At 43.7% G+C, this 27,114-nt stretch overlaps 1 protein-coding gene across 3 annotated transcripts; it reads left to right on the forward strand.

The window, feature by feature from the left end:
- On the forward strand, positions 1 to 26,905 carry arhgap21b (Rho GTPase activating protein 21b). Of its 3 annotated transcripts, XM_088428904.1 has the most exons (24): positions 1 to 166; positions 1,146 to 1,349; positions 7,739 to 7,900; positions 8,194 to 8,215; positions 10,327 to 10,419; positions 10,582 to 10,660; positions 10,826 to 10,880; positions 14,074 to 15,622; positions 17,591 to 17,737; positions 17,865 to 17,967; positions 18,077 to 18,122; positions 18,266 to 18,391; positions 18,483 to 18,782; positions 18,878 to 18,939; positions 19,055 to 19,197; positions 19,270 to 19,412; positions 19,989 to 20,147; positions 20,236 to 20,314; positions 20,419 to 20,492; positions 20,567 to 20,656; positions 20,743 to 20,910; positions 20,990 to 21,095; positions 23,239 to 23,270; positions 23,800 to 26,905. In XM_088428904.1, the coding sequence occupies exons 2-24, from the start codon at positions 1,275 to 1,277 to the stop codon at positions 25,228 to 25,230; spliced, it is 5,244 nt and encodes a 1,747-aa protein (XP_088285030.1). In that variant the 5' UTR covers positions 1 to 166; positions 1,146 to 1,274; the 3' UTR covers positions 25,231 to 26,905. The 3 variants fall into 3 exon arrangements, with proteins under 3 accessions (XP_088285030.1, XP_088285031.1, XP_088285032.1); XM_088428905.1 differs by lacking the exons at positions 1 to 166; positions 1,146 to 1,349; positions 7,739 to 7,900; ... (2 more) ...; positions 10,582 to 10,660; positions 10,826 to 10,880 and adding an exon at positions 12,630 to 13,089; XM_088428906.1 differs by lacking the exons at positions 1 to 166; positions 1,146 to 1,349; positions 7,739 to 7,900; ... (2 more) ...; positions 10,582 to 10,660; positions 10,826 to 10,880 and adding an exon at positions 12,630 to 12,831.
- The last annotated feature ends 209 nt before the right edge of the window (positions 26,906 to 27,114 follow it).

The raw sequence follows: 27,114 nt of genomic DNA on the forward strand, positions 1-27,114 counted from the left end.
TGCGCCTCCTCCGTGTCGGACTCCGTTTATAATCCAAATAAGTGACATTATGTCAACGTCTACCCTCACGGGAGCCCGTTTGCTATGTTTTTATCGGGCTTACTCGCCTTTATCGACTATCGCCGCCACTGTTGCTCGTTTGGAACGACGCCCCGCAACTACTCAGGTAACTTTGTTTCAACTCCAGCCGTTAGCATGGCTGCTAACAAGCTAGCCTTAAGGTTTCATTGTCACCTTTTACAACTTTAACCCACCGCGTAAGACCGGCGTCTAACAAGGAACTATTCACTTACAATTTGTGGATAATTAACGCCGGTATTTTAGAATAAACAACGGACGAAAAGACTGATTAATCGGAGTATTTCGCGTGAGAACAACTCGAGAGGTTCGGTGCGTCGAAATCGAACAATAAAAGTCATATTTCAATCGCAGAAGCAGATGCGGTTTTTGTAAGGTCGTGTACTATAATAGATAACAAATAAGATTGTTTTTCCAGGTTTGAGAGCTTTTGTTTAGACGTTTCTCATTTGGCTCACTTGTTGCTGGTCATTGATGATGCGGCGTCAACGATCTACAAATGTTGCGCTTCACAAGACCCATGACAACAAACCTGAAGCCGTTTGTCCATGTGCTCTGCTGGTCAGATTTCAAACTTACACTAAATTCCAAATTCGAACCAAGCCAGCTGAGGTAACATCTGTCTTACGTGCGATCAGGAAGCGCTGCCTAATTATTTATAACTTTTTCCAGCATCACCTTGCTTGTTTATAGTAACACACAATTAGTCTACTGTGGTTTTCAACTGAGGATACAATAGTTCATTTTCTTTTCAAATTGGGAGCAAATTCATTGTAACATGAAACAACATTGCTGAATTGTGATAGTGACTTCTTTGCAAAACTTTGAATGACTTTATTTTATTAAGACTCATGTCCAGACAACACAATCTATCTTCTAGAGTTGCTGAAGAAAATAAACTTAGACATACCACTACAGATGTAGTTAAATCAGACATGGATGGCACAGCGCTCTGTTTTAAGTCTTTTTATTTTAATCCAAAAATGATTTGCGCTGGTTAGGGAGTACTCAACATAAAAAAAAAAGCACAAGCACTCATAAAATAAGTTTTCTCTCCTCTCTTTCAGATGGAGTAAGTAATCCAACAAGGATAAAAGCATAAATTGGAAGGCGTGGAACAGAGATTCTCGCTTTCCAACAGAAGGCACCTTTGTCAATGTGGGTTTTCATTGGCTGAAGGATTTAAGTCAAGTCAAATGATGGCGTCACGTTGGGCTCATCCTTGCGATGATAATCTTGAGCCGCAACAAGCAAGATCATCGTTCTGTGAGGTACGCGACTATTGTATCTATCATTTATGTTTTTCAGTTGTGAGCATGAGTTTTTTTTTTTGATGGGGATGGGGTAGCTGATTCAGGGTTTCTAGTATTATCCCTATGTTGAGTCCAGCGTGGGGGTGGAGTTATGAGTGCTTGACACTTTGGCCCAGCTGTTTGTGCTCGTAACAACTCCTCTCGCATTCTTTTCCCCAGTTTTTTTCAACATTTCTGGTTGATGTTTCTTTATGACGCATTTTTTTGCATCTGGACTCGTGTGTACGAGGGGATACAAAAAAGGTTGAAGCGAATCAAATTGGAATTTCAAAGTTTAACGAAAGGATGGAATTATGGATGTTTGTTATTGTGTTATCAGTTTGTGGGCAGATTTGTTTTGATCCAGTTGTTTGATTTGAAATTGCAGATTTTTTGTTTTGTTTTAAATAATTATACCAAGTTCACCCAGTAGAATCAGTTCTTGTATAAGCAAGATAACAATATGTTAATATAGACTGGAGGGATGCTTTATCATTCACACAAGAACCAGCAATGATAACCAAAAAGCAAATTCCATTTACTGATTATTTTAACACTCGATTATTCTGTCATTTGCTTAATCTGTCAATTAAAGATTTGGTATCTGGTTTGGGCCATAATGTAAGTTACACCCCCCCCCCCCCCCCCCAAAAAAAAAAAAAAAAACATGTTTACGAAGCCACACAAGACCACGGGATTGCACATTGCACAAGACTTCAAAGAGCAACAGGTTAGAAAATGTGACACATTTAAATGACTTCTCTTCAAAGAGAAGTCAACGAATGCAAATGATTTTGTGACAAGCAAACTTGTAGCCTACTAAGTGCAATTGGTAAAGGAAAAGTGCTGTGTGTAGATAAGCAGAGTCACGCATTCACTCACCAGCTACTGCATACGCTTACTGTAATTACAAGACTATAAGCCGCTAGTCTTTTTTTTCCCACGCTTTGAACCATGTGGCTTTCAGTGTGACAAGGTTAATTTATGGATTTTTACTAAAGAGCTTCGTGCCGCCGAAATATTTACAGATAGATCCATCATATCTGACCTGAATTTACAGAACACGTCACAGTGGAACAATGAAACGGTCTGTATCTGTGCTTATACTGAATATTCATATCACCACAAGCTTGTTGGCAAATTTTCACTGTGTAAGTCGCCATGTTCATCACTGTTTTTCGGGAGATTTAAAAGAGAAAAGAAAATACTAAGGAAAACTTCACATTCTTTGTAAATGCCCAATGTTATAGCATAGAAATAATTGATAATTGCTAATAAAGTGATATCATTTAGGGACAACAGGTAGCAGTCCATTTTTTTGTGAAACAGGGAACCATCGATAGTTTTCTTCATGTCCTTTGCGTTGCCTCTATTTTTCTTTTCTTTATTTAGCGCAAAATATCCTTTGAACAGTTTTGAACTCAGTTTAACACTAGCCATCATGCAGATTCTTAGTCACAATAAATCCAAAGAAAAATGAACACTTATCTGCTTATCTTATCAAGAGCCAGCTACATATACGCTTCAGCACTTGTATGAATCAAATTGAGGAAGTGTACCCCATGATGACAAGCTTGAGCATAATTGGAAATGTGATGGAAGTGCAGTTTCACTGGTGGAAATCCCACACTTAATGAAGCTGATCATGTTATCATATAACAACACGGATTCATATATACTATTATCATATACTTACTGTATGTGACAACTATTGTTGACCATTTGAATAAACACGATAAAACACGATGAATCATATAACGTGTTTTACAGAATTTACAGTGTATTCTGTTTGCTTTACTTATGTCATCAGTATTTTTTATAAAAATCATTTGGCTTCATTTTTTTGAGTTTTGTGTTGTTTTTCTTGCACAGTTGAGTTCTCCCATTCAGCACATAATTTTTTCCTTATCTCAACTTGAATTCCTATGGTCACATATCGATGAAGCCAATCTGCTTTTATCTGTGAAATGTTTGTGGTAACATTTTCCTGATTACTTGAGGCTCCAGTGTGCATACACTCATGTTGAATGGTTCAAGTTTGTTGCTATCATATGAGGCTTGTGGCATGTTTTTATCTTTTTTTTTTCTCTCTCTCTCATTTATTCACATCACCTGCACACTGACTTAGTATTCCCCAGCAGAGGAGTGAGGGAAATGAGAGCAGAGTGAAATAGATTATTGTTTTGGCTAATGAAGCATGATCCATATTTGGCGCTGCAGGGTGCTATGGACAAGCTGAACCCACCCCACTCCCCACCCCTACGATCTTTGCCTCATTAAAGGTCAGTGTTTATCTCATTTGGAGCGGCTGCCTTTCACAGAAGCCTCTGCACAGCCATCGCATGGCTAAGTGATGGCAATCGGAAGGGAAAATTGAGCCACAATTGGATAGAAGAAGCAGGTTACTTCCTGTTGCTCTATGGTCGTGTCTGCCATGTCTCAGGGTGCGTGTGTGTGTAGGGAGGGGGGACAGTATAGGTTATGTGAGTCAGCTGTCCCCTGTGCTGTTTTAGTGCAAAAACATCCACTCCATAGCTATTGGAAAATGGCAGTCGTCCTTTAATGACTCACTTTTTTTTCCTTCAGGAATGAATGGTCAGTGTAGTTCTGCCTTCTTTTGCAGAACATTTCTTTAAAAAATTGTAGATGACATAACCACTTGTTAAGCAGGATACATGTTGGTTTTAGGCTGCATGTTGACACATGTCTGTCCCCCAAAAATATGATCAACAGTTAATCCGATGTAGAAAATCACATGTAGCAAAATGTACATTCAAATCAGACAGTGTTAGTGTCCTTTCTAAGTCGCAAAATGTTTGCTAAATGTTTACCAACAGTTTTGGTGATTTTTCTGGCCCCAAGCCCAAATTTTTGAACATGCTCAAATTTCTCTCGCAACAAGAAAAGTGTGCGCAAAGGTCTGCTGAACATCTGGCAACCATTTGGAGAACGTTCGCGACCTTGAACGATCCCTGATGAGTGGCGTATTTACCGTCTTTGAAAACATTTGCAATTGTTCACTGTTCAGATCAACCTCAAGTATCATCTTTTTAAACATTAACTATCAGGATGAAAATAATTACTCATGATTAATTACTAATATTATGTGAATTGTTGCAGCATAACACCTGTATACATTACACTTAAGAAAAAGTAGGATAGCAATCTGTTTTTGTGTTTTTTCGCAAAATACTTCATAGAACATCAGATGCCTATATGTACTTTTGCCTGTTTGGTAAATTCTATTTGGTAATATGTAGAAATGTTCAATGTTACAGTTACAAATAAAAAACCTCTCATAGCTTCCCTGACTGAAGATACTTTCAATCTTTTTTTTTTCTACAGTACAAAACTGGGATGGCCAGAGTCTCTAGTCTAGTACACCCTCCACCCCACCCCCAGTGTCATTAGTTGAGACTTTTCACAGCAAAGTGTTCCCTTTGGATGGAGCGTGGTGTAGAATCTAACAGGCCACAGACAAGCAAGTTCCCTCACATTTTAGGTCTGTGTACTTGACTCATTTTCAGAGCTTTGTCATGCGGTACTGCTACAATCTCATTTAGTGACCTCAATTATTATTTTATTATATTTAGATATAACATTTAGTGGTTTTTTTTTTTATTCATTGACATACCAGCCACTGGAGTTGATGCCTAGTTATTATAAATGTAGTGACTAGATGGACCATTTTTTTGTAATTAAGTAATCTATCAGAGTCGTTTCATTCCATCATTCATCTTGATTTGTCAGCTTTTGATTAGATTGATAGGAAACCCACACTATTTTGACATTTTCAGTTCTAACATTTTCAGACTGTGTTTGAATGCACCGTGTGAACTGCTTACATACTGGTTGTACGGAATTTGTTGCCTACCTTGACCCTTTAAAAAGGTAGCAGGTAATTGAGTTTATCAAATGTAACAAAAAAAGAAGTAAATCGCTCATATTTAAGTGTGTGTGCGCTCCTTGCGCGGGTAATTTGGAGTGAGTCCCACTGCACGGAAATGTTTTCAAATAGAAACAATAGCCTTGTCATGTTAGAGTATATCAGAATGCACACTGTCATTCTTGTGATTCATAAACGTGTAAGTGGCACTCAGGTTGGGATGGGCGCTTTTTCTGTTGAGTACAATATATTGGGGGGGGGGGGGGGGGGTCATAAAGTAGAGAAATGTCTGGGATTCATTGAGCTGGAATGTCACAACAATATTAACTATATGCATGTGGCAATGATAGCACCGCTCGGCATGTGCCCCCACCCAATCTGCAATCCCACACGCGCTTCCTGCAAAATCGGATCCCGGCATCTCAACCATCCAGTTGTCATCCTATCAGAAGTGCCTCTCAGCCTGCGGATGAGAAGTTGTTTCCGTGGCACAAAAAGATTCCAGAGCGCCAACGATCCGACTTGTACTGGAAGCACTGTAATCTTAAAACAAACCAAGTGAACATAGTAAAACAGTACAACCGGTTCTGCGAGTTTTATCAGAAACACTCAGGTGTCAGCTGCACCTGTAGCATGTTTCCCAGCCAGTCAACAGAGGTGTAGTATGGCCAGTGTTTTTAAACAGCTTATGCACTCAGAAAAGCTTCCCTGGGCACTTTGGGATACAATACATGCCATTGTGCCAAGCGCTGTGTAGGGATGGGTACTTCATTATATTTCTTTGATGAAAAACAATATGAATAATTAAACCTGAAGACAATTCAAGTAGAAAGACATTTTATTTTAGAGCCAATACCACTTATTATTAGGCTGATTATTGGAGTGGATTTGTATTGGCAGTAAAATCAATAAATACAATTTGCCCACATTTTTAATACAAATTCCAACACTGTTTAAATGCTTTTAACCAGCTTCTCTGCTTTGCAATATGCACATTTTATTGTCTTCAAATCTTAAGCAATATTTGTTTGAAAATTTTAACTAGTACAGAAGCATGCGTGAGACCTAATTGGAATGAAAATGTCATTAAATAAAAAGCCCTCTAAAGTTTTTTTTTTTTTTGTGGCATTCTAAAACGGCAGGAGAAAATCCGCATGAATGCTTTGAACTTTTGTGTCAAGCTCGTGTCATATTTAGGAAATTTTTATGACTCAACTTCCCATAGCAGTTGCCAAACTAGTCAAGTCTGAATGAACAGAGATTGATTTCTTTGCAAATAATTGATGAGATAATCTATTGTTGTGTCCACCCATAAATTCTCTGAGATCAAACAAAGAATGCAATGCACTTCTAATGAGCCATTTCTTGAGGGGCTCAGTTCTCATCTGTTGACACTCACATCCACTGCTCGACACTTTAAAAAGAACTGTGAGTAAACATTTTCTCCTGTTTGTTTTTTGAAACTCGACTGCACCCATTCACTTCTCTGCCGCAACAGCTGTGTCAATGAGAACGGTCAGCCCCAAAACATTCAGTCCTGCTCACGACTTGAGTGCAATTGTTTGATCAATCCATCCCACGATCAAAGCTGCACTCAATCTTTACAGTTGTAACTATTTGTGTGCAATTTTTAGGTCATTGTGTTCCGTTATCAGCCAGCATGTCTGCGTAGATGGGGGGCTTCAACGCTAACTCATCAGATTCTTCACACAGCAGGGAAAGTCTACGTTTAAAGGGGGAGGGTAGACTTGCTATGAGATACAATGGAGCAGATTTTTTTTTTTTTCATTGGAAATTCAGGGCAAAACGGAGGTGTTACCAGAAGCTGGTACCATGGAATATGATATGGTGCAGGAGTGCGTAAGGAGGCAGTGTTACAGCACACTTGATACCACTAAGGTGTGAGCTTATAAAATTGCCAGTTAACACGGGATGAGTGTCCAAGGCCATAAAAAGTTGACATTCTTCACCCTCCAGCTGTGAAAATGGGACTCCGCTCCACCTTGGGTGTAAACATGGGAGGGAAAAAGTGCTGCAATATTAACTGCTGCAGATTAACTTTACTCGACATACCTTTTCATGCTATAGGCAGTCCTCAGTTCATGGAGGTCTTGATCCTGGTTCTGATTGGGTCATTTAAAAAATACATTGTCACACAGCACAAAAAAGCATGCTCATCATTATACTTGATGTTTACCAAGGATTTGGACAAATTAGGTCTAAGAATGATTTGTTGATTATCAAAGATGGTTACTAATTATTTTTGGTGGATACGTTTTTTCATTACAACATGACAAGATTTTTAAAGAATTAAAATCTATCAGAAAGGCCACGGCAACCCGAGAACAATGCAGAAAGAATTTTGAAAAACAGATTAATTGTTTCCAATGTTACCATTGTATTCTGAGGACCACTGTCAAGTAGTCACTTATCAATGAAAAAAAAAAAAAACATCCATTTCTTTCCTTTTTCCCCCCTACAGAATGACTCTGCCGAGTGGAGAGGTATGGACCCGAGAGAGGAGGAGTCCTTCTCATGGCCGCGACCCAAAACGGTGCTTCTACGTCGTACTTCTCATGGATTTGGCTTCACCCTGCGGCACTTCATTGTGTACCCACCGGAGTCGTCCATGCACTACTTTCTGGTAAATGTCAGGCTGTCATTTTAATTGGATTTCTTGCAGTTCAGCACCTAAGGATTTTCATATTCACAGATTTTTTTTGAGAAAATACATTTTTGGGGAAAGCAAGTGTGTTCATCTGCATTTTTTGAATAATTTCCCATTGTTTCCCCATCAATGCATTTAAAGAGGCATTATTTTTAGGTAGATTTTTGCTTTTTGTGGGTGCGCCAGCTTCACTGTCCATGAATCTATTTTCACTTATCAAACTCTGATGCCTGATTTACTAATGTTTTTCTTTTTTTCTTTTTAAAAAGGGGGAAGATGCCGGGCGCAGAGGTAAGCAAAAACAAACAAACCAAACAAATACAGGTGTTCCCCACTCGAGTCAGCGGTGCCTCTGACGTTTAATGACTCGTAATTCAGCCACTCACTGGCAAAGAACAATGGCGCTCCCCGTGTCATTGACCTTTGTGGCAGCACAAACGGTTTGGTCAGCACCATATGCCACTGTCCTCTGGTGTCCCACCTCTTCATATTGTTCCACTTTGTTGATCTTGCCGCTTTTCTCCCTCGCCATAGAAAGCCCGTCAGAAAGGGCTGGCCTCACTTTATACCCGAGTGTTTGTGTTTGAACCTTGCTGTTGCATGAATAGATATTGCTCTGTTTGGAATTAACAAAGACTGACACCAAAGTGCATGGCATTATTATTGAGCTAAAACGCTCCAATTTGAGTTTTTAATGTGCTTTCGATAAATAGTCCTATTTCCTGGATTTCGCTTTTCACAGGGGTTTTCCGGTCCCCATTAACTGCGAAAAAAACACTGACATTGTTATGTATGTACTGTATGTATGTGCGGTGACATTCAGTGTGCTTGCTTGCATTGTCTCAAAGTTCATAAGAGTGTGTTGGCGTCTCGCACAACCTAACAAATCATCTGCCGATGACACTTTCCTCAGTGTTGTCATAAGGAAGAACACCGACCATAACGGTTTAGCGTCATTCATAATTGAGTCTGCCGTCTAAGAATCTGACACTAAAATTCCCTTTAATTAACAGAATAACAGCTATTTGACAGTTTATATCATAACTTCAGAACAACCAAAATAGAAATTGTTTATGGCCGCACAAATTCACAAAATTCCAATCGCATGCAATTCATGTACACATGCGTTGCAGAAGGGCGCCAATGAGAGTGCTCACTTGCACGAATCCTGCACAGTTGAACACCATCATCAATTATCTTATTGTATTAGAGTCTGCTGTTCCTCAAGACAAAGCTCCTCTGTTCCAGCAACGGGTTCAAGTTTGGGTGCCCTTAGAATCTAATGTTCCCTGGCCTTGTCTCACGTACACCTCCAGTGAGACTGCATTGACTTTTTGTTTTACTTGAGGGGATCAGCTCAAAGATGTGATTTTTTTTTTTTTTTGGTGGGAATGCAACAATGTTGTTACAGCCTCATTTTGAGTATTATTTTAATTCTGTTAAACAAAGAAACATTAATTTTGTGCTCTGTCAGCTTAGTATTTTTTTTTCTTGCCCATTGGCGCCAAGCAGAATTAAGTTAATTGTAGTACACGGCCTATAGAAGACCCCATTAACCTACTTTCCTCCTTATGGCTGAATGATAAATGTTAATGCAACAAAATGGACAGTACAGCTGAGTCCTCAAAAGTTCTGAGGCGTCCTAGTATTCCACTAGAGGGAGCGTGCTTTATTCCAGTACAGTGCATTACATAATGTGGGTCCCCTCTAAACTTGTGCATGAGTAAGATTCTGTGGAAGAGAATAATGGTCAAATGTAGGCGTGCACACTTCTGTCACCATTTCAGAAATTTGAAATGGCCGCTGCTTTAATATGACTGTGTAAACAGCACTTTCAAAGAGAACTAGCATTCCTCGCCTCATTCGTTGTCATCCCACTCTAGTTAGTGTTCCATGGTGTGCTGACTCACTACCAGAATGTTAACTACGGACAACTCTTTGACTGTGGACGCTGGAGAGTGAAAGGAAAGAGTGGGAGTCGTGCAGCTGAGCCCACTGTCACTCCACCTACTCTTTTTCCCTTTCTCTTACACTCATCCTTCTCCTCCCCTCCACCCGCCTCTTCTGTGCAGCTGCTAGGAAACAGCGACTGGCCGAGCAAACTGGTTTTCCTTCGCATTCGCGTCTTCTGTCCACCTTGCTAAGCCCAACACAATTTTCCAATGTCGAAATAACTGTCACTTTCCTCCAACGATTGTGTGTGGGACAAGCATTGATTTGAGCCCTCTCGATACTGATTTGTTGAGAATAAACCCACTTTTCTTGTTTCTCCCTTACAGTAAATGCATTGCCAATAACTGCAAATCGTTCTTGTTCCTCTTTCTTTTAAAGCCTTAGTGACTAATGGGGAAACCATCAGATGAACGAAACGCTTTTACATTCTATTTTTGCATGTTTGGTAGGGAGACAGAGGAACAGGCTCGAGCCCATGGACACTATTTTTGTGAAGCAAGTCAAGGAGGGCGGTCCTGCACATGGAGCTGGTCTCTGTACGGGTAAGACTTTAAAGCCTCAGTCCGCAAGCTTACAGTAATTCATCATCAATACAGTAAAAAAGAATACATGGTGGCATGCAGCCGGCCCTGCTAGCAAGAGACTCACAACAACAATGATAAAAGCCAACAAGCAATCAATATCTGATTTTAATGCCTTTTTAGGTGATCGCATTGTGAAGGTGAATGGAGCAAGTATCATCGGGAAAGCATACTGTGAGGTCATATCTTTGATTCAAGAAAGGTGAGATTCATTAAAAATTGAATTATTAACTCGTTCAATGCCTACACAGCTAAAATGGAATTTTGAACTTTATAGTCATCACTAACAATGAATGAGTTCATTATGGTTCACTTTGGCTTCGGCCTAATTTTTTTTCACTCATTTTTTGGTTTCTGTTCCTCACAGCGGTGATTTTTTGGAACTCTGTGTGATGCCAAAAGATGAGGACATCCTCCAACTGGTATGCGTGCCCTCTACATTTATTTTATGTTATTTATTTATTGAATCATTTGCTTTGCCACAATTGCCATTTGTTCTGTTTTCAAAATAGAAATGACCCTCTTGCTTACACTTTGTCCCAGAGAGCTGCTCTAGTTTTGGGCCTGGACCAGAATACTAAAATGCAGACATCCCATCAGAGCTCTCTATCTAGGCCTCCTAATCAGGACAGAATGGCTTTTCTGCTTTCTGTCTCCTGGATGTTAAAATGCACTGAATACATTCTTTCATATGCACATTATCTACATTAGTTCAATCATCAATACCCAAATGAATAAATCAACTTTTTTCCCCATTGGGTATATCTGATTACTTGTAAAATGTTGAAAACGTGTGCATTTTGCTGACAATCTTGATAGAATTTTGCCAAAATTACGCCAGAACCTTTTCTGCATTCAGGCAAAATAATTAGGTCTCCGCCCGCTTTGGAAATATATGTATAAGTCAGGCGATATAGGTGATTTCTCGTGGAGCATCTGTGGTGACATTCCACAGAGTGACTCATGGCTGGAGGAGGGAAAGAGTATTGTTTTTTGTGATTGCTCATATGCATGCGAGGATTGTTTACCAATTCATCTTTATATTGTTGTTGAGTCTTTTGCCCTTTCTCATTTGAGGTCGTCAAAGCAAGTTTTTTGCATGGTTAGTTTGATAGTTTTTTTCTTTTTAAACACCAGATGCCCTTCTCTCAACCGAGCCTTTTTTAGGATCAGGTGATATGATCACTGGCCGGGAATCAAATTGATTATAAGTGATAATTATTAACACCTAATGAATATATTTCTTTCTTTTAACACTACTTAAATGATGAATATTTTTTTAGTGTTACGTTTTTGCACTCCGATGAAACTGTGAATAGCGTGCAGATACAAATCAGCACCGTAAGCTAGTGTTGACCATTCCGTACATAATGCAGGACGCTGCCACACTATGCACTCTGCACATTAAGAGCAAAGTGAAGCCTCACTCTGCACTTAAGTGCTACGCTATGTGTGGATGGTAGGCAATCGCTTCTGCCAGTATATTTGACAGCCTGTTTATTTAATGAAACCCAATCGCTGTTAACCTGAAATCTCCCCTGTGTCCTCTGTATTTTGGCAGTTTGGCATTTCTTGATTGATAATTCAATAAATCGCGACACGGGGTCTTGTTTCAAATTAGGGTTTAAAGCCAATGTTATGGTTTGTAATTTAAGAGGTCAATGTTTAAACAACACATCAGAGGGAGAGCACAAGTATGAACCTCCCAATGGCCTTCCTCTGCAACTACATTATAGTCCACTGTATCTCATGCCTCTGTGGTCATGCTGCCGGCCACACTGCTGCACATCAGGTGGCCCAAAGCCACCTGAAAAGTAACTCAGTGAAGGCAGAAAGACTTTATGGGCAGAGAAGCTGCACACATACTAGCGGCATGACATTGTACTGTAGGAGGCAGCACACACAGGCTGCTTGGAGACAGGCAGCAGTTGCTTAGCAAAGATACTGGGAGAGGCTACATTCTGAGAGCAGAAAAAAACAGGGAGTTGTATGCCAGGGAAGAGGAGGAAATGCCAAGAGACGAAGAGGAAAGAAAGAACGGATCATGATAAACGAAGTCGAGTGGATAAAATCAGCTGACTGCCTTGTGTTTTGAACAGGTTGATGCTGAGGGGAAAGGAGAGAGGAGGAAAGATTGGGGGGGGGGGGGGGGGGGGGTTCTACCGTCAGAGCGGAATGTATAATCAGCAGCTGCTGCTTCTGTCATGTGAGCAGCAGAAGAGGGAGGGCGAGGGAGACGTAGACTGGAGGCACCCCATTCAGTTAGCGTAATAATGTGGCCGAGTACGGATACAACTGCGACAGCTTTAACGGCAACATGAGAGGCAAGCTCGCGCTGCCGCCGCCTCGCCCAGAACGGACCGTCACAGGCAGGTCGTAACGTGGCAACGCTTGGCTTGCCGTACGCTTCTTCTTCCACCCTGTGTCTTGCTGTTACTCCAGCATAATTTCTTTGCATGTCAAATCGAGCCTTTTTTTTTCATTCTGACTGTCCTTTGAGTCTGATCATTTCCTGACTGCATGTTTGTCTCACTCTGCTGGCTGTCCTTCTCTCCTCTGTCTTCATTTCTTGAATGCTCTCATTTTCACACGCTCAAACGGCAGCCTTTTTTTCTGGATGCAACTAAACCGGTAAGCAAACTGCTAACTACTTAGCTATTTGACATTAACACTGGGCACATCAATTTCCACAATATGGCATGCATGGCAGCGCCATGGTTACAGGCAGTTTTACGCTCTGGCTGGGCAGCTCTATGCTGCCGATTCAGATGTACTGAAGAAATGGCTGATTCTCTGTTACCTGTTAGATTCAGACCTCCAGCTGGTTACTTAGTGAAACCTCACCCTTCTTTTATTCTACTTGTCACATACCATTATAGTGATAAAGGCTAGTGACCTCTGAACTCTCTTGCATGTTTATGCGTTCTTGTGAAGGGCGGGGGCAGAACCAAACACATTGATTGTTGCCCACACAGTATTATGTAAGTTTTTTTTTTTTTTTTTTTAACACCAGCTGGATCAAAGTCCCCATAATGTTGCATCCCTCTTCTTGTTGCTCAGATAGTACATTAAGAACAAATCGGTTCATACTTGACCATTATTTAGTGAAAATATGTCTGCCTGTTGGAATTAAACAATACAACACTCATACAAATTATTACTGCCCATGATCATAAAGGCCTTCTAGCATAATCAGGCTAAAAATAGCACTCACAACGAGGGAGGGAACCTCCTGTCTCTCTGAGGCATCTGTCAGTCTGCCGTGGGTAAATGGGCATATGAGTCTATTATCAATCCGCATAAACGGTTGTCTTGATAAGACATTCACATTATAAAACAAAAGCGCGAGGCGCGAAAATCCCTCAGCAGTACGCGCTGATATTTCTTCATTGAAAAATATTAAAATGCCAACTCAAGGAGCAGATGAAGACTACTGACACTCCTGAACTGCCAGTGCATCCACTCACTCACACTGCAACATGTCCCACCCACACATGCACGCTTCCAGTAGCAGTTATGTTACACTTGACTTCCTTAAGCATCTAGTGGCTCACTGTTGATTACGAAACAGTCCTTCTTGTCTATTTTAATACTAGTTTATTGCTCTGTCTCCAGGCCTACTCCAAGGATGCCTACCTCCATGGCCACAGCAGCTACAGTGGAAATGCCTGTCACATTCCTGAGCCGCCCTCTGTATGCTACCCCAGAGTAGACTGTAAGCCTTCGGGCATGGCCCAGGCGATCGACTCGGTGGGTCCCGGCATCAGGGGCTCAGTGGCGGCTTCTGACCATGGATACCGCAAGGAGATCACTGTGCCCCCATCCCTTCCTCCGAAGTCATTCCCAAAAAGTCAAATGGCGGTGTGCATGCGTAACGACAGCGTGAGGACAATGGTGGTTCCCCCTGACCACATAGGGCGCATGGGTCAGGCGCATAGACTAGATTACATGGACCCTGCATTTGTGAGAGCGAGGCCAGCCTCTTTAGCCCAGTATCCTCACCCTCGAAAGACAGACGTCTATCCTGGCGGGCCAGGAGTAGCTCCATATAGAGGCCCCGCGCATCACTACCCAGCCACCCAACCAAATATTGATTGGCGAAATTACCAAACGTATCGGGAATACATCGACAACAAAGGAATTCATTCTCACGGTAGTCGTACTATCCAGGAGAGGCTTGATAGCCTGCGAGCTTCCAATCTAAACAGTTTTGAGACATCACTTCACACTCCCCAGATGGGTTGGGGTCCAAAGGGGATACGCAGGAGGAGTACGTCCCACGAACGCTCTTACCACGGACCTCCCCCCCACTTCCAAGTTGCCCCACGCAGTGCCTCCCAGGACCGCATGTTAAGTTCCGAGAGGATGAGCCATGCTAGGAACTGGCCGCCAAGGAGCATGTCTCAAGATGGCCTTATGCATAAAGTGCGGTCACACTCCACGGACTATGTTGAGCCAACAGAGATTACACAGCCCAATGAGAGGAGAGGCTATCCTAGGACAGAGCCCGGTACGAGGCCCACTAGACAGTCAATGCCGAGACAGGCCATGCTGTCCAGGCCTTCTGGCGGATACAACGGTGGCCAGAGGGGGCCGCACAATCTTTCTATGTTCACTAAAGGACCAGATCCCCTCCAGACCCACAGCCCACCCATGCTTTCGGACAGACAGACACATTTTGGACAAAGAACGAGCAGTGACCAAAAAGCTTTTTTCAAAGCTAACCACGCCGGTCAAACCAACCATCATGGCCGCAGCAGGGTGAGAGCTGAAAGCGCGCAACCTGTTGAGGCCAAGAGGGACGTAACCTCGGTCGGGAAAAGGTCCTCTTCCTGCTCTGCCCAAAAACAGATGCCTCAGCGGCCTGGCATCCTCAAACCCAGCCAGGAAGAATCTCGAAGCCAAGCGACTGGACGCAGCCTTTCTGAGTCGGGGGTGGTCTTGAGACCTAAAGCTACCTCTGGAAAGAACCCCAGCCCTCTGCGCCACCCCTCCTACATTTTGGCCGTGAATGATGATGATGGCGCAGATTCCACAGCAGACATTGCGGCGTGCTGGCTTCCTAACGACGCGCGTCGAGAGATGCACATACGCCGCCTCGGGGAACTTCACACCTCTTGCTCCAGCAACCTGGATGAATCGCTGGATTCGATTCCATTCATTGGTAAGAGAAAACTAAATGAGTTTCGAGCTCGTTGCTGTCATGGCAACTGTTGTAGTAACATGAGTCAATCCAACAAAGCTTGTGATATGAAGCCGTTCAAAATAGATGACTCTTGTTTGTTGAGCTTGCAGACTACCAAACCGCAGAATTGTGTAGTTGTTTATTTGATTTCAGTGCATTTTGGTTTGTGTACATTTCATCTAGCCAAGATGCTTAGAAACAAAGTTATCGTCCCCAAATGTTGGCATTAATCAGTATTGGTGGCTTTTAAAGTGTGTTAGTGGCAAGGCCACACCGGAAAATTCAATATTCATGGAATAGATCTGTACTGCCAAGCTGGCTTTCATACTGCACTGTACTGTATATGTTTGTTTTTTCCGTTTTTAATATCAATATTAAGAGATGCCTTTCAAATAACCTGTAAAGTTGTCTAAGAACTCGAGAAAACTAGATCATTGTTTCTCAAATGGGCGTACGTGAAGGTACTTTGAGGGGGTACGGAAGATTTTAACAGGTATCAGTAAATCTAATGCTTTTTAATGCTGTGGCAGGACAGCACAATTTTCCTTTCAAATTAAGAGCAAATTAAATGCAAAATGAAGCATCACATTGCCAAATCGTAGTACAGTGAGTGACTCCTTTTCACAGTTTAAGGTAGCCATAAAGAACATTTCTAGACCAAGTAACCCTTTTTTCTGGTTGTAGTAGTGGTATTTGATTAACAGTTTACACATAATTTAACACTTATAAAGATACTGCGCATTGCAGGACATTCAAGCAAAGTAACAATCACATGGTACAGGTTTTAATTGCTTTTCTCCAGTTTTTTTTATTTTTCTCTAAACTGGACTGCTTTGTTTGTCCATCTTTTTGCTGCTCTTGAGATTGGCCAGCATTGGTTCTGGCCCGCTGTGCTCTACGTATTGTGGAGTTGGCATGACAGGCCAGGTGCACACAAAGCATGCTGTGACAGTGCTAAAACGCTAGGACTACCATTCTGGGACCGGTGCCACGGCCCAGGAAAACAGTGTCTTGATTGAGCAGACCGCGGAGCTGCCATCAATGCTCTGTTTGAATCACAGGTCACATCGATCAGCTTTTGTGCCCGTTACCCTCCCACATCATTTTTAAGTGATACATTCTGCATATTTTTAATGTAGTATTTGTGTACTATATCAAAATATACATAAATATATATCGACCCCTCAGAGACCTCACACTGATGATGTTCAGTTTAGTTTGCCCTGTTTTAAATTTTGGTTCAGGCTCGATCTGGGACAGTGGCTTCAAATTTAACTGCAAGTGCGTCTCTGGGGAGCTGTGAGTGGAGGTGTTATATACATGGCAGTGATAACTTCTTTATTAGATTGTGCTCATGCATTAAATTCACTTAGAACAAACTCTAACGCTAGTCTAATTTTGATGTAATATGATTTGAACTTGCTGGTGACATTTTATAAAGTATATAAATGGACAAAGACCACGTTTTTGACATAGGTTTTGCTTTGACATAACTGATTTTCTTATGTCAATACGTCCTTTTTTTAGCCAAATCCAAGTAAATGCCATACATTTTGAAGTAACTACAGATATTTTATTTCAACTTGCGTTTGCTGTTTGCACCGTTTTAGTCTTTGACACAAATTGTATAAACGTTTTAATGTGATTTCATGGTCACATGCTTACATTACTAGTACTTCTGAATGAAGCGGTCACGGTGTCAATGTCCTGGCATCATTATGTCATCTCTTGGTAGTGTTAATGTCGTTTTGCAGGCAATATATCACATTAAGATGCAATAATGTCTTAAGGTTGGTCGCGGTACACGTATGCTTGCTCATAAATGGGGAGGGAATCTGCCTCCGGTTGTTTCTAGTTTGTAATCTTGTTGCTGAATGTAAGTAAAACAGACACAGGCATTCGCAATTGGTTTTTTATACTCACATTTGTTTTGTTCTGTTGTAACAGATGAGCCGGTCAGCCCCAGCGTTGACAGGGATGCGGCTCCTATTCCACCCTCAGCTGTCATATCTGTCCCACCGTCGATAGCGACAGGTCCTTCCAGTCCCGATTCGCCCTGTCCTCCCATTCGCCGGCAGCTGTCACATGACCAAGGTAAAGGGCATGGTTGCCTGGGTCATAGTCATGTCGGTGCAATCTTGCCTGTCCGTGTTTGCAAATTGATTGCATTAAGTTCCATAAATGTTTTGCAAATGATTGGACTTCATATGCTCTGCTCCAGAGTCCCTGAGAAGTGCTTTGCTGGAGTCTGAATCTGCCAGTCAAACTGAGCGCTCGAAATCCTATGATGAAGGTCTAGACAATTACCAAGAAGAAGGGAGAGGGTATGTTCAAACTAATATCCAGTCACTGTTCTTGTCTCTTGTTTTTTTTTTGGAAATTATTAAGTTATTATATTGAATTAATGCGATCTATCATTCTTTTTTTATTCAGACGATCTTCTAGTAGGCATATGCCAAGTCTCAGAGGCCTGAAAAAGGTGAATTAAGTTTGACATCAATTCAGTGATGTGTAGTAATGGGCATAGTGCATAAGGAGATTTGTAATTGTAGATAAGCATTGGTATACACTCGTTTCTTAAAAGCTGCAAACTTTTGATACACGTCCGTGTATTTGAAACAGGCATTGGATGGTCATAAATCTTCTGGGGACTCTGGATCTCGAAGGGATTCTTCCGCAGATATCTTTTCTGATTCTTCCAAGGAAGGGTTACTCAACTTTAGGCAACTTTGTACGGATAAAAATAAGGTATAGTAATATGATGCATGACTGCCGAGGAGTCATGTTTTGTACAAAGAGCTTTGACGCGCTTAACGTGTTCCGTGTCTCCTTTCTGTAGCGTGTAAGCGGAGGGATGAAGTCTTGGAAGCAGATGTATGCAGTTCTACAAGGTCACACTCTGACCCTCTTCAAGGATAGGAAAGATGCGCTCTTGCACGTCACCACCGTCCCCGATGAGGAGCCTCTGCGAATCAGCATCAAGGCTTGCCTGATTGACATCTCGTATAGCGACACGCGGCGCAAGAATGTGCTGCGTCTGACCACATCCGATAGCGAGTACTTGTTCCAAGCTGAAGGCAGGGAAGACATGTTGACTTGGATTAAAGTCATCCAGGAAAACAGTAATCCAGATGAAGAGGTGCGTGCGACGCCAAGTCCACGGTGGATGATTGAGATTTTAATTGGTCGGAAATGTTGTTACCTTAATCCCTAAACAAAACAACGTCTTTTCAGAACGCCGCTGTAACAAGTCAAGATTTGATCAGTCGAAAGATCAAAGAATACAACATGATGAGGTCTGCGGGCTCCAAATTTTGCTTCCTAATCAAATATTATGCATGGTCCAAATTTTGCCTCCTAATCAAATATGATGCATGATCAATCTCATCTGTTGTTTTCTTTACTTATCAGTGCACCCAGCAGTAAGTCTGAACCCTCGCCTAAAACCCCCCGCCAATCCCTGAGCATCAAACAAGCCTTTTTGGGAGGAAAGACAGAAAGCAAGAGCCACAGTCCTCATTCACCCAAATCAGAAGAGCGAAGAGCTCTGAAAGGTATAGTTAAAGACAGCGTCGCACCTGTTGTCACGTCAGTCGCTGGAATACATTCAAACTCTTTTTATTCAGATGAGGCCAGTCCACCGAGAGACAGGGGCGCTTGGAAAATTGGCATCCCGGGCATCATGAGAAAACCCTTTGAAAAAAAGACACCGGCTGGCGTCACTTTTGGAGTGCGGCTGGATGACTGTCCACCCGCACAGAGCAATAGGGTGAGTCATTGCTTCACACCCGAATCAAAGTCACACTCGCTCATAGGGCCGCGCAAGAAATCGATTTTAATTGGGCTGCTGATTTTTCGGCAAGAAAAAGCCCAATGTGTTTGTTGTTTTGTTTTTTCCCAGGGACCCATTATCTGTAGCCGAGCAGGACTTCATTTGCAGTAAAAAGGAAAATATCAATAATTTGAATAATGCATGCAATGATGTTTATGTGACTTTAAGCAGCTATTCATATTTGCAACACGTTAAAAGGTTTTGTTTTTTTTCTTGTTATGAAAGTAATGAGGAAATACATGTACTGAGCACCGACTTAAGTGCGCTTACAACTGTCATGCAGTGATCTCTTTCACTGAGCTTTGTTTTTGAGTTCAAACACAAACGAAGCGTGCAGGATGTTCCCAACATAAATAAAAAAATAAAAAATCACTGAATTTCACTAAATTTCAATATAATATCTTATCATGGCATCGTTTGAGATTTTTTTTTTGAAGGCAGATGCAGATACAGTGCTCTTTTGCTACATTGCTGTTGGGGCAGGTTTGACGATGCAAATGTTATGTTTTCTAGTTTGTTCCTCTGATCGTGGAGGTGTGTTGTCATGTGGTGGAGGACAGAGGCTTGGAGTACACGGGCATCTACAGAGTTCCTGGAAACAACGCCGCCATCTCCAACATGCAGGAGGAGCTCAACACGAAAGGCATCGCAGACATCGATATCCAAGAAGATGTGAGCGTTAAATGCCACCTTAAATGCCAATTTCAACTTCAAGTCCAGCTTTTGGCAAATGCTTTGCGAATCTTTCACTTCTCCGCAGAAATGGAGGGACCTCAACGTCATCAGTAGCTTACTTAAATCTTTTTTCCGGAAACTACCAGAACCCCTGTTTACAAATGGTGAGGCTTGTGCAGTCGCAAAGACGTTGCCATAAGGTTATTCAGAGGGAATTTTCAGTTTCAAACTGCGTGCGCTGTGAGACTTTTCTTGGTGTGCTCAACAGAAAAGTATGCTGACTTTATTGAAGCCAACAGAACAGAGGACTCTGTTGAGAGACTTAAAGCGCTAAAGAAGCTGGTGAGGAATCTTGGCAGCAACGCGCACAGCACTTTTGTCAAACGCGAACACTGCAACTGCCCTCTTTCCCTCAGATCCACAAACTGCCTGATCACCACTACGAAACTCTCAAATTTCTTTGTGCGCACCTCAAGAGGGTTTCTGACAATTGTGAGAAAAACAAGGTGACGTACGAGACGCCGCTCTCATCACGCCTTTTCTTCACACCCGAAAGAAAAAGAATCTCATTTGTCTGAACTTGTCCGGTTAGATGGAACCTCGAAACCTGGCGATTGTGTTTGGCCCAACGCTGGTCCGAACGTCAGAGGACAACATGACAAACATGGTCAATCACATGCCCGACCAGTGCAAGATAGTTGAGAACCTGATCCAACAGTATGACTGGTTCTTTACCGAAGACTGCGATGAAGATCCTGTTGTATGCGGCCTCCCGTTTATCCTCAGCTTCGTCAACGCGCTCTCCGCCTCATATCCACTTCCTTCCTGTTTTCCTGCAGACCTCCGTCGAGCAGGAGAGCACAGTGCAGTCTCAGCCTGTGCCCAACATAGACCACCTGCTCTCCAACATCGGCCGGACCGCGGCGTCGCCGGGTGAAGTTTCAGGTAAGCAGCAAGGATTTCTCTCTCATCGTCGTGCTCACAAACATCAATACAGCAAATATTTGTCCATGCCAGCAAAGTTTGATTCCATTGCTATTCTATTGACGCACACATACAGTACTTGTAGATGGATCTAATATTAACTTCATGCCTGTTAGTTTTTTTACATGCTTTGGGCTGAGACAGTTTTCTTATTTTTGGAAAATGTAAGCCTTATTTTTTGAGTTTAAGGAATCTTGTCTTGGTTTCATCGTTATAGCTCAAATTGTCCAAGTTGTTATTTTTGTTCATTTCTTTGCTTTCCCTTTCATTTTCTTCTCACCCGAGCCATTTTTTTTTCCTCTCCCTGTGCTTTACCTGTGTTGAGGCGACGACTCCTTTTCTTTCAGTTCTTTTCTTCCCTTCCTCCTCGTCTCACGTAGCCGGCATGTTCTCTCCCAAGACAAAAACCAAACTAAACGACAAACGGATGGAAGTCTTTTTTTAACCCTTCTGTGTGTAGTGTGTTGTTTCTCTCCTTTATCCCTTGTCCAGCACTCACACATGACCCCATCTTGACACAGGCCAAGTGGGCGGCGTCTATCACTCGATGATGTCGCTGATGGACTCTGTTTTGTCAGTGGTGGACAGCTGGGACTGTAGGAAGAAGGACGAGTGTTGTGCCCAGTGTAGCTGCCTAGTCTGCAGAAACCCGCAGCTCTTTTAAATTGAGGGCGAAAAGGAGGAAAAGAGAGAAAAAAGAAAGAAAGAGAAGTCGATGTTTGTCATTTTCCTTGTGGTGTGCACGTCTCACATTCAAAGCAAATACCCCCGCATCCAGGGGATACGCAGCAATGCCGCCGTACCTTCTCTCACAGCCATTTTGCTGTCTCTTGTTGTCTCTTAAGCTGATCGCAAGGACAAGTAGCATGGTATGGTCAACCTCAGGTTCTCTCCGGTCCATGTGGCATAATCTGTCATGATGTCTGGGGACGGGACGGGAGGGGAGGGGAGGGGCGGGGCGGGGCCGTAGCGCTGGGGCTGAGCTGGATACCTCTTAACAAACCAGCGCATTCAATTGAATGGACTGTAGTTGCGGATTCGTTTGGGAATCTAAAGCTGGAGGTCATGTTTATTTCATTTGGTTTATGGCTTTTTATCTTTGTCTATGTGTTTTATCATTTGATAAGCGATAGGCCTACACGCGCCGTCTGCACACCGTCTTCCCACCGCAACACTTGACTATGTCCCAACTGGAAATAGACAATCGATTCCACCCCAAGAACATTTTCAGGGGCCATTTGAGGAACTCCGTTCAGGAACTTGACTCAAGTTACGTTCAGACACTGATAGCTATACTTGGATGTGATAGACTTACTTCCCTTTTTTTTTTTTTTCACCTCTCTGGTGGCCCTGGAATTACCGAAGTGCACTAGACAATTATTACTGATTTTCTCTTTTTGAATAGCCACTACAGAAGTCCCTTATGTTTTATTTATGTTGTTTGTAACGAACGATGCATGTTGAAAGAAAAGCACAGAAAGCAGTGGACATAGATCTAACATGAAGGGTTGCCAGCGACACACTCGGTGATGTGTTCAGCTCAGGCCCCTCTCGAGTGTGTCAAGTCAGTGCGAGCGCATCACGCTCTCCCCGCATTTTTTGGAGTTTGGGTGGAACGATTGCCTGCAGCTGGTTGGCGGCGGGCGACGCGTGATGCTCCGCCACTGACGTCTGTGTCCGTGATGTGCCGTCGCTGCCTCCATCGTTACCCGAGCATGAGCCGCTTGTGTCCGTCTCTGTTTGAGTAGCCGGCCGGCGAGAAGGTTTCACCTCCCCACCCTTTTTTCTGTCTCTCTCTCTCTCTCTCTCTCTCTCTCTCTCTCTCTCTCTCTCTCTCTCTCTCTCTCTCTCTCTGTGCTCATCCGTCATTTCAGGCTTGGTCTCCTGCCGCCTGTTCTTGGTGTCCACAAAGCGCTTACTTAGTGTGGTTTCGTGTCCTTGCCAAGTGTCATCTTGCTTCCATCCAGCCGCTCTTCTTAAAGCTCATGTCTGTCACAGATGATATCAGCAAGCCATCAATCTGCTCCTTCTCTTTATCTAATAGACTTGTTTTCGCAAGGCTACCAGTGGCAGATTACTAATGATTCTCTCCTTGTTGATACAGATTCCGCATGTAGTGACTCCTCCAAATCAAAGGTGATGTTCTCGTTTTGTATTTCTACAGGCAAAAATGTGTGCCGACTGGATTTGCATCTGAATAAATGAATTTGAATTTGAATTTTTAATCCTGAAAAGTAGAAAACGGAATACAGATAGGGTTAGGGGTAAGGGTCACGCTAAGTGTTGTGGCAGTTGTCTCATTTACTAAACTTTGGAACTGTCGCAGTATCTCCATGTAGGTTGTTTTTGTCCCGATACTGTAACTTTTTTTTTCTAGCTTGTCATTAACGAAATTGCACCACTAATGACAATGTGCAACGTTTCAAATTCATTAGAAACGATTCAGATTAAGTTTCCAATGCAATGATTCAAATTCAACAACGACTAGGATTACATTCATGTCATTCAAATGTAGTTTTTCAATGTGATTCGACTTTTGGTAATCAAATCAAACTCATTCAAACTAAATTATTCAGATTCACGATCGTGCGGCACACTTTTCAGGCTATATTTTTTTTCCTACGAATTCCCGCCCTGACCGTGTGGTTGGCCGTCTTTTCCGCAGAGCCTTTGGGGGTCCGGGAAGGATCAGTGTAGCAAAGAGATGCTGCGCTCCTCCTTCTTCGTCAGCCGCAAGCGCAAGAAGCCCAAAGACAAAGCGCAGCCCAGCAGTTCGGACGACGACCTGGACGCCTTCCCCAGGAAGGAGAACCCGGAAGAGAAGCGACAGCAACCCGCCCGCTCTCCGGAGAGTCGCGCCGAGGAGGAGGAAGGGGACGGCGTCGGCGAGAAAGAGCCGCCGAGGAACAGCTCGGAGGAACAGCCGGACGAAGCCGTCGGGGCCACGGAGTCGCCTCCCCAATCCAAGCCCGCCGGCTCCCCGTACGCGTCGCCTTCCGGCTCGCCGAGCCTGAGCCGCCGCGCCACGGCGCCCTCCAACTGCGACGACACGGTGTCCGACCTCGGTACGATGAACAGCACCAGCTCCCGTTCCTCTGCGCCCAGAGCCGGGCGCTGCAGGACGGCGGCGCCGGGACAGGACGCGGGCGGCGGCGGGCCCGGGGCGGATGTGTGCTCCATCACCTCCGACTACTCCACCACGTCGTCCATGACCTTCACGACGGGCGCCGATCTCAACACGCTGAGCCCCGAAGTGCGCTCGGTGGCCGAGAGCAGGGGAGGGGACGAGGACGCCGACGACGAGCGCAGCGAGCTCTTCAGCGAGGGTCGGCCGGCCGAGACGGACAGCGAGAGCGACATCTCCGTCTTCGCCGTGGCCGAGCGGCGGGAGCCGCGGGAGGCCCCGCGCCCTCTGGCCTCCCACCGGCTCATCGACTGCGACACGCTCTCGAGGAAGAAAGCCTCCCGGCAGAAGACGGATAGCGAGTCCTCGCTGGACAAAGACAGACCTTCGGGCAAAGGGCGCCCCGCCGGCGGCCTCGGCCCGTCGTCCCGCGGCGAGCCGGACAAAGCCGAGCCGGCGTGGAAGCTGAAGATCACGGACCGGCTGAAGGTGCGCCTGCGCATGTCCGTGGACGACATGTTCGGCGTGGGCAGCCAGCGCAACGCCGAGGGCCGCGGCAAGAAAAAGAACATCCGGCGCCGACACACCATGGGCGGCCAGAGGGACTTCGCCGAGCTGTCGGTTCTGGGCGACTGGCCGCAGACCGCCCTGAGCTCGGGCTCCCGCTCCGAACTCTCGGCCGTGGACCGCCTGAGACCCAAATGCAGCTCGCAGGACTTCTCCATCGGCGACTGGATCGCGCGCGAGCGCCATCGCACCAGCAACCCCGAGGTGAGCCTGGACCCGGCCGAGGGCGGCTCCGGCCACCGGGGCCTCGCCGCCGCCGCCTCCTTGGAATTCCCGCGGCGCGCCGCCGAGGCTTTGAACGGCGACGCGCCGCAGGCCAAGAGCCTGAGTTTATCGGCTACGGCGCATCCGCACAAACTGGCGAGTTCCCAGGTGGTCCACTCGCGCTTCTACCAGTACCTGTGAGTCCTCGTGTGTTTGCCTGTGCGTCAACCGGGAATTTTGTCCTTGAAATTCGTGTGATGTTTGCTCAGTGAGCATGTTGTGCACATAGTGTCGTGTCAAGTGTGCGTGAGGCGACAGCTGTGGACCTTACTTGTGTTTGAGGCATGGAACCAATACGGTTCATAGGTCTATTTTTGTTCTTTTTTTTTTTAAATAACCGATATATGGACGGACCAGGCTCGGGACTTCCTCGCTCGTTACGTAAAAGGCTGCCACTGTACACCGAGGCGGCGCACGCACAGTGACACGCGAACGAACGCTTCGTCAGGTGGACTTAAAGGATTAGATTTGAAGAAAGAATAGAAGAGGTATAGATTTCTAGTTTTTGCAGATGAGCTATTTTTGTGCAAAGAAAAGTTACAGAATATGTGAACCAGTCACCAAATGAAGAATGTACAGACGACTAAAAGCTTTAGCCGCTTTGTTTCCATGCTCAAATTGTACATATCCGCTCCGGGTGTACTTGAATCTTCAATGGCGTCTCGGGTACGACGCGCGCAACGACGAGCTCTTAGCCGTCAACGAGGTTTTTCCAAAGGTACAACAGCTGACCGCAACGAACGCGGTCCATAAAACTCTTCTTCGTGGTTCTGAAGAGCGGTGAACAAAATGGATCAAAACGGGGGGAAAAAATCGGGAGCAGTAAATGGGTAATTGCAAAAAAAAAAAAATAAATAAATCTTCACAATAGGAAGTGCCTGACAATGAAATGTTTTGGGTGCCATATTGTCTTGTTATACAGTACTGTGAATGACCTTTTTTTTTTTTTTTTTTTTAATTGTTGACTGTCGTTCTACAGGTTCTCTATAATAATAATAATGCCGAGCTTCCATTCCTGAGGCATTCCACTCTGGTCTTAACACATTTTCTACTTTGTTTCCACGGTTTGTTTTTCAATTTTATTTTTAACAACTTGAATTTTAAAGATTCTCTGTAAAACAAGTAACTTAAGTGTACATACACGCCATGTTTTAGCTGCTTCTTTTTTGCATTTCCATCAGACGTTGCGGGATTCATGCGGTCATTGTGGGGGGTGATCAGAGACGTGCGGGTGAGGTTCGCGGTTCATTCGGCAGTTTTACAACTTTGATGTGTTTTGCCATTCAGAAATGTTAAGATTTTCTTTCCGCAGTTAAGGGCAAAATATTTCAAACTCCAACTTGTTCATTGCCCAATGGTTCATCAACAACAATAAAAAATGTTCAAATGTAATGTAAATGTAATTTGGGATTATTTATTCCATAGTCTGATCTCCTGCAGCTTCCTCACCACCAACAATCGTGGTGTCAAACATATGGCCCGTGGGCCATAAGCGGGTCCAATTTAGCCTGTGGAGACAGACATTTACTGCAAATTTTGAAAGGAAAAAAAAAATTGCTATTGCCGAAATTGCTTCCTACTCAAGATTTGATGTTTTCAAATGAAGACCAGACATCTAAATTGGGGAAAAAAAAAATGTAGCCCCGTGACCGCACATCCCTGACACCCGCGCATGTAAGTGCGTGGACACTTTTGGTACGGCGTTCGAGGGAGCGCAAAACTTAATTTAGAGAATACAAATGCTGCATTCCTCCTGACTGGGTACGAGTGCGCAGACTCCGGAAACACTGGAAATAAATTGTCAATGGCAAATACATGTCTGTGGTGTATTTATTAAGCAATATTCGTTTTTATATACAAGGCCAATGGATATGCGTGGAAAAAGTGGGATTAGGCTTTTAAATTGTTTTAAAGTATGCAGTATTTTTAATTGGAATTTTGTACCCCATGGAAAAAAGGGAGTTTTTAATGCAAAATATTGTGGGATAATAATTGTGGGATATCTGATTTTCTAAGTAAGGTTTT

The sequence above is a fragment of the Hippichthys cyanospilos genome, chromosome 12 (assembly GCF_059441005.1).
Source record: "Hippichthys cyanospilos isolate Australia breed blue-spotted pipefish chromosome 12, RoL_Hcya_1.0, whole genome shotgun sequence".
In the NCBI taxonomy this organism is placed as follows: Eukaryota; Metazoa; Chordata; class Actinopteri; order Syngnathiformes; family Syngnathidae; genus Hippichthys; species Hippichthys cyanospilos.